We start from the raw sequence: 17,934 nt of genomic DNA, 5'->3' as shown, positions 1-17,934 counted from the left end.
CACAGTGTTGCCGCACCGGTGTTCCTGATGCCGTGACTTCCTGAGAAGATATGGTAAGGACAGTAACGGCTCCGTGCGTGTGCGCTGAAGCCGCGGCAAAGTGATGGTGCCGAGATGGTGCAATGGCTGGTATTTGCTGATCAGCATTTGTCACCGTGGGTTGGGACTGAGCTTGCCGGGTTGGGGCGTGGCTCGACTTCCGTCATGGGTGTGGGGCATTGCTGCTGCGTTGGGCTCGGGGCTTTGCCTGCCTCGTCTGGCTGTACGTGATCCGGGACACAGGTGGTGCCAGGGTCGGGCTAGTGCCTCACTAATGCCTCACCGCGCGTAAAGGACACGCGTGCCTTCGTGTCCCCCGGGGAGCTCCTTGTGAGCCCGGAATCTCAACGCCATGTGCCTATCCCACGCCATGTGCCTATCCCACTAGCAGCAGTCCGGCCGCAGCCTTCAGCACCAGCCAGCACATCAGCACAGGTGCACGTGGAGCTATGGGCCTTGGTAGCGGCGGTCCCGAGCGGTTCGGTGGCTATAGTAGGTGCATGGGGGGTGGGCGCCGGACACGGCCGGGGCACACCGTGGCTTCCCGGACGAAGAGGCCTGTTCACGCTGGTAACGGTTATACATGGGGCCGGGCTGCGCTCGGCTCGGGGTTGCTTTGCTGGGGTTTGCTGGGGCTTGTCCAGTCATTGGGTGGGCCGTGCTTTTAGTTCAGTGTGGTTGGTTTTGGGTTCTGGGTGTGCGTCGGGCCGGTCGGGAGGTCAGGGACGTTGGTTGTGCAGATGGGCTGCCGGCGCGGTCTCTGATGCCCCCACGCCTACGTGCCTCAACTCAGCCCCTGGCCCTTCATCCTTGATTCCTTGTGGTTACCTATCGCACGGCTATCCCACTGACTCGGCAGCTGCTTCAGACCGCCCACCATGCCAGTTGTCTGCTATAATAGGAGCCAGCATCTATCCACAACTGGGAGATGCAGTGTGACTCTCCTGCTCAGACCTTACAGTATGGTAACCTGACAGACGACCGGCACTGGGTCCCGGTCGGCAGTTTGTCTGCTGTCAATGCCTTGCCCCTAATGTCTTGTCTCATTGCCTCCGACTGCAATCTGTTCCCCGCACCCCCAAACGGAACAAACAAGTACGCTGCAAGCCAAACACACCGGCCAAAGCGGGCCAGCAACAGGCATCAAACAGCACAAATAAAAACCAGAGAGCCGGATCTAGGCGGCGGCAGATCCTCATGCGCACGGCGGGATAGCCTGGGGCCATAATTACGCACATCCTCAATGCCAGATCTTCGCAAATCGCACGCGGTCCTTGAAAGTCGCGAAACCAGCGAACAAATTTGCCCGGCTACCGCCAGTTCGCGCGATGGGCTGCAACAGGCTCGCCAAGTTGAGCAGTGACAGGCAGTTTGGCGGCAAACGTGATCTTGCATTATGAGACCAGTACAGGACAAAGACTACTTGCCTCACAAAGCCGTCGCTGAGTCCCACGGTTCCCAGCGCTCAAGCTGGCACGCCCCACACACCTCCCTGCCGCTCCGACCCGCCCTAGCCTTGCCTTCTTCCAGTCCACTGCTCCAACACCGCAAACACATGCCAACCAGTCTCTCGCCTCATCCTTATACACCACCCTCATTCCCTGCCCACTACTGTTCAGCGGGCACGAACTCACCACTCATCAACTGCGCCTCCTGCAGCCCGCTACGCACCAGACCATCCTCTTGCCGTCCCATTTCTCCCAAGCTCGCCATCCTCAGGGAATGTACCGCCCTCGTACGACCCCGTGTCCGGCCTGTCCTTATCCCACTCTCTCCCCGTGATGGGATTCCCCTTGGGCAGCTCCCACACCGGCTCCCACGTGTGCCCACACTTCGTCTGCCAGCCCTTGACAGCTAGCTTGCAGCACTTGGGCTGTAAGCGATAGCGCTTGGGCACGGCATTCTGCGGGGCACCGTACTTGGCGGCCCATTCGAACCCGTGTGTCAGCATGTCTGCAAGGGCGGCCGAAGGGCAGGTCACGTGTTGGCTGACTGCGGATACATAGCACTGTACGACATTGCTGGGAACGTGCTCCCGTATTGCTCTTTTGCTAGCCCGTCCGCCCCGCCCTGCCCACGCACGCCATACGCACCAATGGCCCGTGTGTGCAGGTTGGTGGCGACTCGAACGTCCGGGAAGTCGAAGTACGCCCGCACCTGCGTCCAGCAACAAGCGCAACCCTTTCAGAGTTGGGAAGACCAGCTCAACATCTACCCTGACACGTGCAAGTGCGTCACTCCGTCTATATGTCCAACGTGACTCTTTTCCACCCTCCAAGATCGAACCCCAAACGTTCTGCACCTGCTTAGGCGTCATGTCTGTAATCTTCTTCAGGCACTGCGCAATGTCTTTGTCATAGCTGTTGCCCATGGTCTCCGACCCGCCCGGCAAGTAGCAGCGGTAGTCTAACAACAGCTGTGGGTCAGCGCTGCCCTTTGGCAGCACAAGCTCCGTCCCCGGCTTGACTGGCAGCTTGAGCACAAAATGGTTGGCCAGACGCACAATCTCCTGCCTGCGTCCGTTGTCGAGCGGGGGGGGGGGTTGCATACATGACGCAGCCATGAGCGCATGAGCGCACGCGCACGAGCTTGGGCGCATCATGGCTACCGTACTGCTGTCTTCTGCGCTTTGGCTGACGGGTTGTGGGCACCATGCACCGAGCCTTGGCGTAACTATGGTCACGGAGATGCGGCAGACGCGGCACTCACTTTTGTGTGGTGGGCACCAGAATGGAATCAAAGCCGCAGTTGCGCCACATGTGCTGCAGGCAGGCCTCGTTGTCAATTAACTTGATGTTGCCATCCTCCTGCACGGGTTTAGGCATGGCGAGCTGTGTATCCGGGGATGGGCATGTTGTATACGGTACATGTTGACCCGGCCTTGCATTCTTCGGCGCAACGCGCTCCTCACGTGCCATGAAGCACAACGCCACCGGTGACGGTTGGGCCAAACAATAATCGCATCGTTTAACTTGCGATGGGTGCGAAATGTGACACCCATCACAGTGGATTGAGTCACCGCACCTGCATGAAGATGTTTTGTGCGTGCCGGTCGCACTGGCTCGTGAGCAAGTCGAACACAGCCCCTCGTACCACCTGCAAACAGCGGGTTTGACCGGGTGATTCGCAGCACACAGATTCAAAGCCATCGAAAAAGCCGGTCGATGCGCAGAAACGGGTGGCCACTTTCATTCTGTGCCGCCAGGGATGCAGGCACAAGCACCAGCCCCCAACATCCTCAATGAGTTCCCACCTTGCTAGCGTTGAGCTTGTTATTGAGCAAGTCTGCAATGACCGGTAGCGGTAGGCGCTTGGGCGCGCCCTTGTGCAGCAGGTTCTCCAGACTGATACCGTCGACGTACTCCATCCACAGCCCGTACCTGTGTGCATGTGCGTGTCTCAGTACTCTACAGTTACAGCTTAACGTATACTGCCGATATGCATGCGTTGTGGCTGGCATACCACATCAAGGCGTACTCATGACAGCAACAATACGCTACACTACACACAGGCGCTTCGCCTGCACTTCTGAAGACACTGGCACGGTGTTGACCTTCATCACAGGCCAGAACCACGCGCACCAGTCTATTGGGTAGCCCACATCCGGCACGATGCCTTTCACCGGCGCCAGCCACATCCGCGGCACCAGGTCCTGCGGGCCATAAGTTCAAGTGTCAAGAGGCGACCTTTAGTGCCATCCTCAAGGACATGTCGCCATGAAAAGTTGTCAGAACTTGGATTGCCTCTCGCGCTCAAATCGCAACGCACCGTGAAGCCACACTCCACTGACAGCTTGTCAATAGCCATCAGTTGCCGCATGATCTCGGCGATGCGGGACGGCTGTAAAGGCGTACAGGTGCAGATGACGAAGGCTGAGTCAGCGGTGGCTCAAACCCCTTGACACCGGAATCACTCTACATACCCGTTACGTACATCGTATGCAGCCAGCTACAGTACGTAATGGCCCGATGACTCCCATGGCGCAACGGATTTACATGCCAGCCCTTACGCCACACCTTGCAGGAAGGGATCTTGGCCCCGGGCCGTTTAGCGATGGGTAGGCAGTACAGCTTGACGACCGCCTCACCAGAAGGCGTCATGTTGGTGTTGGCCTTAAAGATCCAACTGGGAAGATTGCAAGATACAGGATGCGGTCAGCTGGACAGGGGCCGAAGGAAAGGTCGGAGGCTTGTGCAAGGCAAGCCGGTGATCCCCGTTCGCGCCGACACTCGTCGCACACATACACGGGCCCGACCAGGCCGTCCAGCTGTGCCTTTCCAACAAACACACACTGCACGCACACCTGCTGGTGGCGCCCTTCTCGTTGATGTAGGTGTTGTTCAGGAAGTTTGTGGCGCTGGCGATGTGGGTCAGGTTGTGTTCGCAGCCGTAGCACTGATCGCACACCGGCAGCTTTTGCGCGTCGCGCTGGCGACGAGGCTACACGCGAGCGAAAGAAACATTTGCGGTAACACAGACTCATATGAGAAGTTCAATGCAGCAGGTCACGCATACTGAGTACAGCCGCGCCAGGCTACGGCGTGTGTACCCGCCCACCCGAGGCTCGCGTGCTGGCATCCGGGTGTGCAGGGTTTGTGTACCGCTAACTCGCTCTTTCAGTCTCCGTGACCTGACACGACCCCACCTCCACTTCCAGGCATATATCTCAGTCCGCACTCCGTACCTGGTAGCTGCTAGGCTTAAACTGGATGGGCACAGTCGGATCCAGTTCGGCATCATAGGCAGGTCCCGTTTTCCGCCGTGTAGGCGTGGCTTTGGGTACCGCCATGCCCTCGCCCGCTGTGGAATCACTGTCCGTATTCGCTAACCGCCGCTTTGCTGTTAGTGCGCCAGCTTCGCCGTCGTCGTTGGCCGTCGCCGGCTCGTAGCCGGGCGGGGGCATGGGGCTGAGGTGGCACTTTTGACAGAGCCGACACTTTGATACGTGCCGCATGGGCTCCGCGACGCCGACCTGCACATAATGCAATAAACTTGTGAGCGCGTGGCGATGATGGTGTATACCACGGAAAGGGATGGACAGCGTGGACCTGCATGGCCGGCCAGCCTGGCGGGCGGGTGGGAAGACCCACGCACCTTCGCTCCGCCGCTGACTAGCACGGCGAGTCCTATCAGTGCGGCGAACCCGCCCGCCGATAGCCTCCGCGACATGCCTATACTACTGCAATCTCCCTAAGTACAACACGTGTAACCACTAGGCCGCTGGCTTCTCCGACCGGGGGGCTACAGCGGCCATGCTAGGTTTCACGCGAACAGCTATCGGCAGTCAAAACCTATCCCTACAAAAGATGCAATGTAATACGTTAACACTGAGCGTAGTATGGGGCACTTAACACGTCGGCAAAATGGATTGCGATGAGCTCTGCTAAAAACGTCAATACACTGGATTGCGAGCCGGCATAAGCATTGTAGTTGTATAAAGCACATTGCCTATTATAGTAGAAACAAACCCAGCAGAATAGTGCGACCTGCGCTCAGCGACATAATCTGACACCATGCAGAAACTCGTCGCCGCAGCGGTTTGCCGGCTAAGAACTCCTCTTAGCCTTCTAGAAGGTAGTTTAGCGGCTGGTGGCGTCCGGCTGCTGCACACAACTCGGCCATCAGCGGACCTGCGCGAGTTTTTCGACTGGGCGTCGCGGGAGGGCAACAATGAAGCATATGGTGAGGCGGTTGACATGGGCTTGACATGGAACTCGCGCATGCGTTTTGATGTGGAAAACCAGGGAGGGTTGGCTTGCGTACCCAAGCCGTGTGTTTCGTCAACAGGGCGCGGCTGGAAGGTGGAGGAGCTACGGCTCAAGTCGTGGCAGGACCTCCACAAGCTCTGGTAGGTATTTCCTGAAGGCAATTCTGGGAAGTAAGCTGCGGGCAAGGGTTTCCCGTCAAGCAGTGGCGGGATACATGGAGCCGGGGGGAGGGTAAACACATTCACAGACGCTTCCGCGCGCGCACACAACGCGCGGCCCGTGCCAGCGCGCGCTTACCCACCTGCCGCCACCCCACACCGCCTCTGACGACTCGATGCACTTAAATCTGCTGGTCCTGCAGGTACGTTAGTCTGAAGGAGCGCAACCTGCTGCTGACGGAGATGGGGTTGAAGCACATCCCAAAAGACGCGGCGCACCAGGTCATGCGGAGGATTCCCGTAGGCGCCGCCTCCGTTGAGGAGGACCCACACCGGCTACGGTACACGGAGGTGAGGTAACAGGCGCGCTAGAGACGGGGGTGGGGTGGGGTCAGGTGGAAGGGAGGAGGAAGCGGGGTTGTATGGTGACTGGACCTGACGATTTGAAGGAACTGCTGCGACGATGGGGACGCCCGCTCACCGGTCGTTCACCACCTCACGCGTTTGCGCGCAGGTGCAGAACACGCTACGGCATATCCGCCAGGTGGGTTTGCCAGGGTGGGCTGGGGGTGAGCGGAGCGCATGCTGTGACCTTGGGGGGTTCTCCCCGTTTCCTGCATGCACGGATTGCCCACCCTGATACAGGGGCAGCTGTGGCCATCAACAACAACTTCTTAGCTGTGCCTCAAACGCAACATGTAGACGCAATGTGTGACACGCCTAGCTTACGATTTGCTCCCACGACGTGTGTCGGTTGCACGTGTGTCCAGGTGTTGGAGGAGCGGGCAGCTGCCGAGCTGGTGCCCAAGCTGCGGCGGGAGATGCTGGAGGTAATCAATGCGCGATGAGGAGACCTGGCGGAGGGGATTGGGACAAGTGAGTGTCCGGGGTTGTGGCGCGGCGGGGGGCGGTGAGCCGATCAGCAGCCTTGCACAAGGCAAAGGGTAAGCTGGGCGTGCCGAAGGTTTCCGTACAAGAAGGTACGGCGGGGTAATGAGGGCGGCAGCGGAAGCGTTGTCGTAACGTGACATGGCGTGACGTGGTGGTGCATGGAAGCCACCGGAAGGTATGACTGCGCCATGACAAGAAGCGACAGCCTGAGGTATGATGGAGAGGAGTAATTGTAGCACGAGTATCGGGGAGGCACCCCTGCCTGGTACGCGTTGTTGAGGCTGTGGCTGAGGAGCTCTCTGGGTATAGCAGGTGGCGTGACGTGGATGAACAGATCAAGCTGTGATGCGGCTGAGAGGTGGAAACAGTGGAAGCCTGACAGCAGCGTCCACCATGCATTCTGCACGTGGCCAGTTGTGTGCGGTGCGGCCAGTTGTGTGCGGTTCGGCACATTCGCATGGGTCGCACGGGTCGCAAAGCCGCTTACGCAGCAGTTGGCACTGTCATGGCCTTTAACATGGTGTCACGTATTGTGGAGGTGTATGTATGGCAATTGGCAAACGAAGGCGCTCCAGACCATGTAATGATCCCCTGCTTTCATCCTCGCCCTCGTCCACTCCGGCAGTAAGGGCTATTGCCACCTATGGTTGCGAGGCTTGGGGTACGGATATGCTACGGGACGTTCTAGGCTCAGGGAGAGGCAATCGCGCGCAGCACGACGTTGAGGACGGTTACTTCGAGGCCTGTCTGAAGGACCCAGCGGTCAAGTTACAGGTCAGCTACATGCGGCAATGTGTTGGAGCGGCACGGCCGGCACAACGTCTACTCTTTGCTGAGCTTGCACAGCTGCCTATGCATTACCATGTTTTTAAATTGCTCGTGGGTTTTTACAACCGTGTCCAAAAACAGCCCCATACGTATTGTCACAGTGCCCTGATTGAGGAGCTAGTTGAGGCGGTTATTAGCAGATCGAGGACAGGGGGCGCTAATGCAGCCAAGCTGGGCTGGGGTCCCGACTTTTTGCATATTGTTGAAAGCCTGTTTGACGTATGGAAGGATATGCCGACATCACTGTGCAACCAACGCGCAAGGGAGCAAGTACTTTGGTTGCTTTCTAAGCCGCTGCCAGAGGCTGAGCTTATTAGCGCGTACAGGAAAAGAATGATGGCTTCCTGGGCCCACGATCGTTTGATTACACCACCTGAGACGTTTCCGTCTGATTCCTTGCACCCCGGGCTGCATATGTCCAAATACAAGCACTGGATGGGGCTCAGTTTTGAGCGAGCGGCGCCACCCATGCACCCACCCCACGCCCACTGTTTTATCCCTTTTGAAGCACACAGATGCCTTATGAGGTTTCGGCTTTGCTGTTGGCCGATTGCAGCTAATAGAGACCACCATTTACCTAGAAATGCCAGGCTTTGCCCCCTCTGCAACAAAGGAGTAGAGGATGAACGGCATGTTTTACTTGAGTGTGAAGCGTACACGTGTGTCAGATCAACGTACGGTATCAACTCTGATTCAATGAAGCAGGTTATGCAAGGTGCTGACCAATTTAAGTTGGCTTGCTGCGTACGTGATATTTGGTCTAAGCGCTGTCTTTTGATTAGGCAGCACCACGACGGTGCACACGGTGTGCAAGACGCAACTAACAATCCAGTTCCAGGAGACGAGGGGCCCTTGCGGCTCGGTTAGTCTCGTTGCAGGTATTAGGAATGCACACTTCCAATCCTGTAACACACACACACACTCCGGCGCGTTTATACGTGCTAGCCACACACAAGCTGCACAGGGGCCTGGCTCCTTCCTTGCTCAGACACTCCTCAGAGTAGCGTACCATGACAACGCTTGGCCAGCACCCCACGCACACAGCCGATGCACAAGCTACAATGCTTGGTCCGACAACAGCCTCGCATCTCCCCTCTATGATCAGGGGCGCACCGATGCATCCCTTTCTATGATCGTCTACATTCTTGTTGCAGCAAGCGGCTGGCCGCAGGTAGGTGAGCGGATGGAATGGAAGCAGCTGATGCGTGGCTCTGTCTGGGCGCAATGGCGCATGCAATGGCTGTCACGAACACCGGTAGTTACTATGACGCGCCCGGCAGACAAAGTCAGTCTGGCGGCATGCGTGTCGCAACGTGTCCCAACACACCGATACAGAAACAACTGGATACGACAAGTTGGTAGCAAGCTGTAATTCACAACAACAGACAGCATCAAGCCAACACCGTTAACACTGCACGCACGACACTGCATACTCCACACGTTCTGATGACTGTACGGTGTGTCCTGACAAAACACCGTAACAATCCCCATTGCACCTTTGCAAGCCGAGCACTTATTGTTACTTGCATATGCATGCGAATCCGGAAGACGGAAACTCACTTGACAACACACCCTGTTTGCGCAACCTGCATCCCTTGCACCACAACACTCATCCCAACGTCTTACGGTGACGATTGTCCTAAGGGTCGCCAAAGTGTGCTTTCAATGGGCCACCAAGGCTCCAAAGTAGCGGTTGCTAGACAGAACCGCACAAAACTCTGCTCTTCCAAGGGTCTCGTTCATGGGCGCGTCTTGGCTTCGGTCAGCTTCAGCTAATCCTTATTCAGGCAAGGCAGCGCCGGGCGCCGCCGCCACTGCTGCTAGCTGGTGGCAACACAGAGATTGGGTGGACATACGCGCCGGCGTCACGGAGCGGGTGCGCGACGGTCATGGTATCCATGGCTAGGCACGCGGCACGCCGTCGCGCGGCGAGAGAGCACCCGTCTGCTGTGTTGACGCCGGAGCGAGCTCCATCTGCGGCGGCGGATGGAGCACGTGTGCAAGGAGCAAGTGGTGTCAGGAGGAAGAGCTGCAGGTACCGCTTGTACATCGATGGCAAACTGGCTATTCGATACGCCACATCACGTGCATGAGTACAGCTTAAGCAGGCGGCTTGGTGCCGCGCAGCCAATCAGCCTCTTACCGAGGGCGCGGCCAGTGAACCCGGCGTGTGCAGTCCGCTGCTGGGAGCCATGGAGGGAGACGTGCCCAGCGTCCAGTTGGAGTGGGTCTCGAGGCGCGCCGCGGCGGCCGCAATGACGGCCATCTGGTCGATCTGCATTTGCATGCGTTTGTGCGTGTGTGTTACAAGAGCAGTGGGCCTGGGCGTGTGTGCAACTTAGGGGCGGTGCGCACTGTGCATGGCGGCGCGTTGGCGTATGGACGGGCATTTGCTGCTGGCGGCAAGTAGTGGTAGGCAGTGCAGTTGCTTACGAGACAGGCACTGAATTGCCGAATGCGCTTCAGTCACTGGAAGGTGCGCACACGACCTACAGCTTGGTTGGTGTCCTTATGGCGCTTGGCCCGCTTCGACATGGCGGCAAGGGAGCTCCTGTATTGTTAGGAAAGCACAGGGGGGAGGGGTCGACACTGCTGTATATGCAGTGCGTGTGGTAGGTGTTACGGTGGCGCTACTCCATGAGCAAGGGCGGGGCCACGCGCGCGCCGTGGTGAATGTCAGTATGTTGGGTCTGAAGATAGAGCCAGCGCGGCGGTAAGCAGGACGCCCGTACCATCTTGTCCCTTTTTGCTTTCATCCCATACATCAGCACATGCACCCCATCCACCATCACCGTACCACGACTGCCGTACGTACATACCACGCCCCCACTATACAGCCCGCCCCCACGCGCCTGGTGAGGCTTCCCCGGCGACTCGACATGCGAGACATGGAGCGCGACATGGTCCGTACGGCTTTCTGCATTCGCAGCAAGGATGGGGCGGATGAGGATGGAATTCATACATGTTAAAATACGCGCTGCTGGGGCACTTTTGTGGTCAAGGTCAGGCACGATGCCTGTCGTCAGTAGCAAGCGCCCATCGACTTCACAATTGACCTACATACGCACCCACCTTGAACGGGTTTTTGAACAGGTTGGTCAGCAGCACAGAGATGATGGGAGCCACGGAGGCCGCGGTGAGAATGCCGAAGCCCTCTGCGGCGCCAGTGGCTTTGCTGAAGCCGATACCCAGCGACAGCACGAAGGGCACGGTGACGGGGCCGGTGGTGACGCCGGCACTGTCCCAGGCGATGTTTGTGATGTCCTCGGGGCTGAAGACCGTGATGGCCACCGCGATTGTGTATTTGACCAGGATCTGGACAGATCCATGGAAGGACGGGGAAGGAGCGTGGGAAAGGAGTTGAAGAGGCAGGCCGCAGATGAGTGGGCGAGCGGGAGGCGCAGCGGGTGGGTGGGGAAACGGGTGGCTAGCAGGCGTCAGGCAAGGCAGGCAGGGAGACACGGCCTATGAACTGGCTGGCATCCGTCACATCCATTAGCAGCCGGCGGGCGCACCACGTGCACAGCCACACGCGCGGTCCATCACTGCGGTACAAACGTACTCACGATGTAGATGATAGGCACGCCGAACAGAATCTTGGTAGATCCTGGCAAATGAAAGAGGGTTTGGCACAAGGGCCCGTGTGAGGCCGGTGGGCGGGGGATCCAAAAGCAAGCAAGTTGGCGGTCCTGAGCCTTTTCCACTGTTGCCAGCAACCACGGGTCATGGCAACTAACAAGCCGCCGGAGGTGGCAACTCCACGCCACTCACCCACATCAGTACGGTTCAGACTACTCACCCACAGCCATGCCGCAGCCCACGCCCACAGACACTGCATACACCAGCATGGAGCAGGTGAAGGCGCCGCCGCTGAGGTGCTGCACCGTGCGGCCCAGCACGCGCAGGGCCGGCTCGGCACGCGTGGCCATGAAGCCTGTGTTTCGGCAGGTGGGTGGTTAGGGGTTAGCTCTGAACCAATCCCATAAGGAAACAGAAGCGCTGCAAGGAGAACCGCACATGCGAGCTACTGTACGTCACCATAGGGGGTGGTTGGGGTAGTTGGGGTGATTGGGGAGGGCGGGGCGTGAGGCGGGCACTTCAGTCGAGGCCGCACGCCGGGCCCGCTCCTGCCCTGCTGCTGCCCTGCATGTGCGTGTGTCGTGCAATCAAAACCCCTGCCGCCCACGCACACGCGCGCCGCCCGCTCCATCAGAGCTATCCCTGTCGTCCATGTCTACCGTGTCACGTTCTCTCACTCACCCAGCGAAAAGGTGACGGCCATGATGAGCACAATGCCGCCCACGTAGGAGTAGTACGGCGAGTCGGGCTGCCCCGGCACAACCATGTAGGCGGCTGGCAGCAGCGTGCCGGCCTGGTCGCCCAGAGCCGTGAAGCCGTAGGTCAGGCCGATGTTGAAGGCAATCATGCCGCCCTGCGTGGCAGCGGTTGGCGGTTGGTGGTGGATGTGATGGCGGTTGGTGGCGGTTGCTTGGTGGTGATTGGGGTGGCGGTTGAGATACACACGGCGGTTGTAGTTGCAGGCCCCATCCATTTAATTCGTTTGAAATACACCGCGCCGCACGCATCTCGCACACCTGCGCCATGAGGACGCCCACGATAAGGCCGCCGTAGCGCCGCCACCAGGGCTCCTGAACGGGCTTGCCGTCCGCATCCAGCGTCACCACCATCACCGTCTCATCGCGGGCGCCATCATCGCCACCCGCCACCGCCGGCGCAGTGGCGGCAGTGGCGGCCTACATGGGTGCATGAGCGAGTGCCCAGGTGTGCGGGTGAGCGAGTGCTTGTCTATGTAGCGCGCGCAAGGGGGAGGAGGTTTATGCCCAATCGAGGCCAACAAATAGGGGGGCAACGCGCGCATGCAACAAGCAAGCAGAATCATGGGCAGCGCACGCATGCCAGGAAGTGCCCAGGGCGTGCTCCTTACATGGTGGGCGGCATGATGCCGCCGACTTTCCACATGTATACCTGCTTCATGGCATCTACCATCTTGCCGTGCAGCGCCTGCAGCTGCGTCTCTTTGTGCGGGCCCTCACCACCAGCACCACCACCGGCAGCATCGTGCGAACCATCACCACCACCGTGCGGATCACCCAACTCCGCGGGCGCAGCCGGTGTCGGCGGCATGGGGCTGTGCGCCAACAGCATGGGCGGCGGGGCGGGATGGACCCCAGCCTCCAGTGTGTGCTGCTGCTGCTGCTGCTGCTGCGGCTCCTCGCTGCCCTCCGCCACGGGGCCGGGCTTGGGGCTGCTGCTTGGCTTGGGGCTACTGCCGCTGCTGTGTCCGCCGCTGTCACTCCCGGATCCCGTACCCTCCGCAGCGGCCACCACCACAGCGCCCGTGGCGGCCACTGCTGCCTCCTCGGCATGATGGTGGCTGCTGGCCTCGGGGGTGCCGTATGCCAGGCCGCTGGTGGCGGTGGTGAGCGGGATGGATGTGCTGCTGCCAGCCGCAAGGCTGCGGCTCTCCTTGCCCAGAGACGGCACTCCTCTACGTGCCAGCAGTCCACAAGGAAACAAGCTTACGCACGCGCAAACATAAGCAAGGAGAGGGGAAGCCAGATCATGCCTTCGTTCTGGGTTGACCGTCACTCCTACCGTGTGCCTCTCTGCCTGCCATAGCCCGTTCCCGACGCGCCCAATAACCCATACTGTTTAAACTGTATCGGCCACATTCAGCGACACCCGCGCCATTCGCGCCCACGCTCGCAGCCCAAAACCCGCGCCAACTCACATGCTCACTGCCTTGAGGCTCTTGTTGTTAGTGCGGTGGGATTCCTGGTGCGAGAGGTCGTTGGCGCTGCTGGCGGAGACGACGCTGCCGTGCGCGCTGTCGTCGGGTCCGCGGACGTTGGGGCCCACGGTGTAGGGCGTGAGGTGCGGGATGGGCTCCCGAATGACCACCACCACCAGCAGCAGCAGCGCGGTGATGAGCGGCATGATGGCGCGGATGGCGAACAGCACCTCACGCACGGGCGACTGATCAACCTGCAAACGCATGCATGTGCAATCAAAACAACAGCTGGAGGTTCAGCTATGATAGTTTGTATGAAGCAATGGCAGGCTCTGCATTAGGCACGGTCGTGGCGATGGACACAGCCTCTTTGTGGGGTCACGTCCGTATGGATTGGCTTGGTGCAGCTTGAATGGAATTCTGGTGCTGCTGGATGCAGCTCAGGATTTGCAAGGGCGGCACAGCAAACCCACCGCCGCTTCGGAACTGTTGTCTTCAGTGGACTGGATGATTTCTTCGGTGGTCTTTGTGAGGCTGATGAAGACACCCATCAGCTCAACCTGGGCGCATGCATGTACATGGCAAAATGTGAAAGGCCACTATTGCGTGCCTGACATACATGAAAGGCAACCTCGTGTGTGCGTGATTACACTCGTGCAGCGGTGTGTCGCAGCGCCTGCTTCAACCTCCCTTATCATGCACCTACCGCCAGGATGGGGTAAACGGACGCAAGCGTCACGACGCCAAATCCTTCCAGCGTCTGGCCTGTGCGGGCGGGGGGATACAACGTGCGGGCGGGGTGCGCATGCGTGCATTGGGTGTGTGGGCGTGGCTGTTCACTGCATCTGCACATGCCCACCGTACGGCTGCATGCTGACTGCATCATCACATGCATGCGCACATGTTCTACTGCACCGAGCTTTCCTGAGCCTGGCATACCTGGTGCCGTACGCGCGCTTGACGAGCACCGTACGTATATATGCGGTATGCGCGCTCCTACCTACCCGTGTTTGTGTCAACGGCATTCTGCAATGCCGCCTTGGCCAGCCGCTTTTGGCGCTGGCTGCTCATGACGCCAATGCCCATGGCGAGCAGGATGGGCACCTACACGTTGAGAGCAAAACGCGACGGAGTCAGGGCGGCGGGCAAAGGCCGATTGGATATACACGGTACTGCTCAGCAAGGGGTTAAATGAACAGATTCACACAAAATGATACAATACAGGAGAGCTAGAGCACGCTCCATGCGGGGTTAAGCCATTCATGCGAACGGTGTGTATAAAAGATGGGGGGGCAGTACGACGCCACGCCCATGACGTCCGACATACGCAGGCACACACACACACGCACCGTGACGGGGCCGGTGGTGACGCCGCCGCAGTCCCAGGCCAGACCCAGCAGCGGCGCAAGGTCGGGATTGCCCCACTGCCTGCAATCGAGGGGAATTGGGAAAACGCAAGGACCTATCAGCCGCGGCCAACCAACCAGTGCGCAAGCTAGTACAATTTCGCCGGTACGAGTGCTGCTATCGGTAAACTCAATCAGCGTTTCCATGCAAGCATACGGCAGCACTAGCCCGCAAATGCATGTCACCATACATCACCACGTGCTGCGACCCCACCCACGCGCGCAAGCACACACTCACATGTAGCAGGCCAGGCCGATGGTGGGGCACAGACTCGCGTAGCTGCATGGTATGGGGCGATCAACAGGTGGCGGCAGGAGGCGAGGCCAGCGCGTGTCTGTGCGTTAGGCCAGCAGCATTTAAACTTGCATGCATCCAACATGAACAACTCTGGGCGGCAGAATGTACCAACGTATGTAATGCCATACATGTTGGGTTGGGAGCGGCGCGGAACGACATGCGCAGCGATACTCACATGATAGGCTTGAGGGGCCACCTGTGAGGTGATGAGGGCAGCGCAAAGCAAAGATGCACACGCCGGGGCACGGGTGTCATGCATCCGGCGGAGCAACCACGTGGCTTCCGACCTTGCTTCCACGAGGGGCCGCAGAACCAACATGCCTTTCACATCCATTATTTGCAGCATGCCCCATGCATGTGACCATGCCCCCGCCCGTGCTGGTGGTGCACCTACTGTGAGTGGCAGACTGCGCACTTAGCCCGTGGGAGCACGTGCGTGCGTCCCTTCGTAATGAGCCGCGCATCACTCACCCCTTCACGAAGCGCAGGGTGCCAATCACAGCCGCCATTCCCACGCCAAGACCAATGGATAACACCTGCGTGCAGAGCAGTGAGTTGTGGCGTGGTGTGTTTTGGTGTGCATCCGATGTGGTGTGGTGTGATGTGATGTGTGACGCATAGCAGTGGCAGTCGTACGTGCATTGCTCCGCCTCAGTGCCTTGGGGGCTTAATGGCTACCTGAGCCATGCCGGCAAGTGCGCCCTACCTGGCGGCAGCTGGTACCGTCTCAGATTCACATTATCAATGCCGCAGAAACTGCACCGTAACCGCAAAGTCCCGATCGAAAGTAGATAGGCGAATGTGCACTATTTACAACTAACCCTTTACCCACCAGCATCTCCCGCTGGTCGTTGAGGGCGTAGTAGAGGTAGGGCGCCTTGGTCTTGTCGACCAACTTGGCCAGGGGCGTGAGGGAGGAGATGGCGGGCTCGGCGTAGGTGACCAGAATGCCCAGCCCGCCAGCCACCACCAGCACCACCCACAGCGGGTACTGCGCGCGCAAGGACAGACACATAGGTGGATAAGGTAAGACACGCACGGCGAGGCATGAGGGTGCGTGGCGTAGGGGAAAAGCCCCACTCCAGTACCCACCCATCATTCGTCCGCACATGCCCCAGGCCACCTACCTAGCCACCCCCAGCCATACATCCATCCAGTGCGCCCGCCCGCCCGCCCGCCCGCACCGTACCTACCTTCATGGGCAATCTGCGGCCTACCATCTCGCCCAGCGGCATGATGCACACACGCAGCCCCTCCATGAAGAACAGCAGGCCGAAGATGGCGCACACCAGGCCTGTGCGTGTGTGTGTGTGTGTGTGTGTGTGTGTGTGTGTGTGTGTGTGTGTGTGTGTGTGTGTGTGTGTGTGTGTGCCACGTTGGGGCGGGCGTATTGGGATAAGCAAAGAATGGGATGGTACGGTAGGCAGCAGCACACGCATGCGATGGGCGGTGAGAAGGCCTTGGCACCTTGATGCATGGTGAGCCGTGAGCATGTATGCCGGTGCAGGCACTCCCTCACGCCCCTGCACATTATTGCTCCCTTGGGGCACGCACGCACACGTGTAGCCTCACCAAATGCCTGCTGTCCAGGCGAGTTTGTGGTCTGCTGGAAGAAGGCGCCAATCACAAAGATGAGCAGGAAGGAGATGGGCAGGATGGCCATAATCTGCTCCTTCAGCCTGTGCTTGCGGCCGCGTGCGCGCGGCGGAGGGCGTGGGACAAGGTTATGGTGGGCGGGAGTGCGCTGTCCTAGGTATATGGACACGCGCCTTGATTGCCCACGCCGCACTGTGACAGCGAACGACGTAATCCATCTATGGCATCCACTACCGTCCTGCAAGCCCTGCACGCATGACAGCCAGCAGGCCCACTGCGCACTCAACTGGTCAAGCATGTGGAAGACCAGCAGCCGTTGCCGGTAGACCAGGCCCCACCGCTCCATCTTGTAATCCGCGTAAGCATGTGCGCGGTCGCCCGCCGCATCGCATCGCGCCATGCATCCTCGCTTCTGAAGCGGCGGGCCGGTGCCGTCGTCAGACATGGCTCTTAGTGGGTCGAGCTGCTGATGTTATTTCGTGCGATGGCGCCACGGCAGCAGTCTGCTGTGTTCGTTGGAGCAGCGCTTGGGGCGTACGTGTCACTCGCCCCGAGAGCAGCAGGGCGGATTTCGCTGCAAAGTTCGCTCAGCGACTGCAAAATGGAGAAAGGAGTATGCGACACGTGAGCTTTGAGCAGTGGTCGTTTGGGATGTGCCGAACGTCCGCGTGCCATCCATGTGATGAGAACGAAGGGGTGGTGGTGAGGGGTGGTGGGCGTCGCTGGACTGGGAGTGCGTGGTGAGGCACCCCAGGTCCAGTGCGGCCAAGGTTTTACGGCTGCGTTTAGCGAGCTAGTCACTACCCTACGGAAGGTAGCGGCCTGCGTCTGGCGCAGCGGTTCGTCTGCGTAATGACGAAATATTGGTGGAAAGACCTAGTTTATCGGTCGGACTGCCGACGAGTAACAGAGAGTTTATAGAAGAATAGTTTGTGCTGCAGGCTTGAGTCTACAGCGAACTTGAAATCCCACTTTCCCACGTGACCACCAGCAGCGGTTTGACAAAGTGAGTTGCCCCAGCCTGCCACTGAAACTATAGCCCAATTTACCAGAACCCAATCCCTGACGACTAAGCCTGTTTGTGACAAGACCGCAGTGGACCAAATTCCCAAAATCGCGAAGCCGACTTACTGCTGGGATACGCTCGCTCCCTTGGCGCCGTTCGCTGCTGCAGCGCGCGGCACGAGAGCTCCTGTTGTGTGAAATGTGCTGGGCAGGCGAGGGCCGGTCAGTGGCTTGCGTACGGGCGAGCGAGAAA

At 59.2% G+C, this 17,934-nt stretch overlaps 3 protein-coding genes across 3 annotated transcripts; 1 reads left to right on the top strand and 2 right to left on the bottom strand.

Annotated features, from left to right (window-relative positions):
* Positions 1 to 982: 982 nt before the first annotated feature.
* CHLRE_13g588350v5 (uncharacterized protein) lies at positions 983 to 5,383 on the bottom strand. The gene is made up of 12 exons (XM_001693583.2): positions 5,134 to 5,383; positions 4,724 to 5,011; positions 4,343 to 4,479; positions 4,056 to 4,164; positions 3,808 to 3,879; positions 3,621 to 3,691; positions 3,293 to 3,419; positions 3,064 to 3,135; positions 2,749 to 2,846; positions 2,342 to 2,552; positions 2,133 to 2,196; positions 983 to 1,992 (listed from the first exon to the last, which is right to left on the bottom strand). Exons 1-12 carry the CDS (start codon positions 5,206 to 5,208, stop codon positions 1,703 to 1,705), a joined length of 1,614 nt encoding a protein of 537 aa, XP_001693635.2. The 5' UTR covers positions 5,209 to 5,383; the 3' UTR covers positions 983 to 1,702.
* Positions 5,384 to 5,483: 100 nt separating this feature from the next.
* Positions 5,484 to 7,392, top strand: CHLRE_13g588310v5 (uncharacterized protein). The gene is made up of 5 exons (XM_001693829.3): positions 5,484 to 5,721; positions 5,827 to 5,887; positions 6,109 to 6,256; positions 6,420 to 6,449; positions 6,676 to 7,392. Exons 3-5 carry the CDS (start codon positions 6,149 to 6,151, stop codon positions 6,751 to 6,753), a joined length of 216 nt encoding a protein of 71 aa, XP_001693881.2. The 5' UTR covers positions 5,484 to 5,721; positions 5,827 to 5,887; positions 6,109 to 6,148; the 3' UTR covers positions 6,754 to 7,392.
* A 1,091-nt stretch (positions 7,393 to 8,483) lies between these two features.
* On the bottom strand, positions 8,484 to 17,903 carry CHLRE_13g588271v5 (uncharacterized protein). The gene is made up of 22 exons (XM_043069709.1): positions 16,964 to 17,903; positions 16,653 to 16,759; positions 16,274 to 16,374; positions 15,913 to 16,071; positions 15,552 to 15,616; positions 15,256 to 15,276; positions 15,021 to 15,062; positions 14,726 to 14,804; positions 14,381 to 14,480; positions 14,083 to 14,141; positions 13,850 to 13,936; positions 13,377 to 13,630; positions 12,611 to 13,133; positions 12,220 to 12,378; positions 11,885 to 12,056; positions 11,424 to 11,558; positions 11,191 to 11,231; positions 10,697 to 10,939; positions 10,477 to 10,541; positions 10,118 to 10,175; positions 9,768 to 9,899; positions 8,484 to 9,598 (listed from the first exon to the last, which is right to left on the bottom strand). Exons 1-22 carry the CDS (start codon positions 17,119 to 17,121, stop codon positions 9,527 to 9,529), a joined length of 2,832 nt encoding a protein of 943 aa, XP_042917684.1. The 5' UTR covers positions 17,122 to 17,903; the 3' UTR covers positions 8,484 to 9,526.
* Between the last annotated feature and the right edge of the window lie 31 nt (positions 17,904 to 17,934).

Source organism: Chlamydomonas reinhardtii, chromosome 13 (assembly GCF_000002595.2).
Source record: "Chlamydomonas reinhardtii strain CC-503 cw92 mt+ chromosome 13, whole genome shotgun sequence".
NCBI lineage: Eukaryota > Viridiplantae > Chlorophyta > Chlorophyceae > Chlamydomonadales > Chlamydomonadaceae > Chlamydomonas > Chlamydomonas reinhardtii.
This window is presented reverse-complemented; position numbering and strand designations above follow the sequence as displayed.

What these genes read in the sequence shown, in the direction of transcription:
- CHLRE_13g588271v5 (XM_043069709.1), bottom strand. Translation starts at nt 17,121, where the DNA reads ATGTCTGACGACGGCACCGGCCCGCCGCTTCAGAAGCGAGGATGCATG. An exon ending in GGCCGTCACCTTTTCGCTGG is followed by an intron (nt 11,559 to 11,884) that starts GTGAGTGAGAGA and finishes GCCGAAACACAG; the next exon opens with GCTTCATGGCCACGCGTGCC. An exon ending in CGCCGGGGAAGCCTCACCAG is followed by an intron (nt 10,176 to 10,476) that starts GCGCGTGGGGGC and finishes CTAACAATACAG; the next exon opens with GAGCTCCCTTGCCGCCATGT.
- CHLRE_13g588310v5 (XM_001693829.3), top strand. Translation starts at nt 6,149, where the DNA reads ATGGGGTTGAAGCACATCCCAAAAGACGCGGCGCACCAGGTCATGCGG. An exon ending in ACCGGCTACGGTACACGGAG is followed by an intron (nt 6,257 to 6,419) that starts GTGAGGTAACAG and finishes GTTTGCGCGCAG; the next exon opens with GTGCAGAACACGCTACGGCA. An exon ending in CGCTACGGCATATCCGCCAG is followed by an intron (nt 6,450 to 6,675) that starts GTGGGTTTGCCA and finishes ACGTGTGTCCAG; the next exon opens with GTGTTGGAGGAGCGGGCAGC.
- CHLRE_13g588350v5 (XM_001693583.2), bottom strand. Translation starts at nt 5,208, where the DNA reads ATGTCGCGGAGGCTATCGGCGGGCGGGTTCGCCGCACTGATAGGACTC. An exon ending in CCAAGATCCCTTCCTGCAAG is followed by an intron (nt 3,880 to 4,055) that starts GTGTGGCGTAAG and finishes ACGCCTTTACAG; the next exon opens with CCGTCCCGCATCGCCGAGAT. An exon ending in CCTGCACACACGGGCCATTG is followed by an intron (nt 1,993 to 2,132) that starts GTGCGTATGGCG and finishes CCGCCCTTGCAG; the next exon opens with ACATGCTGACACACGGGTTC.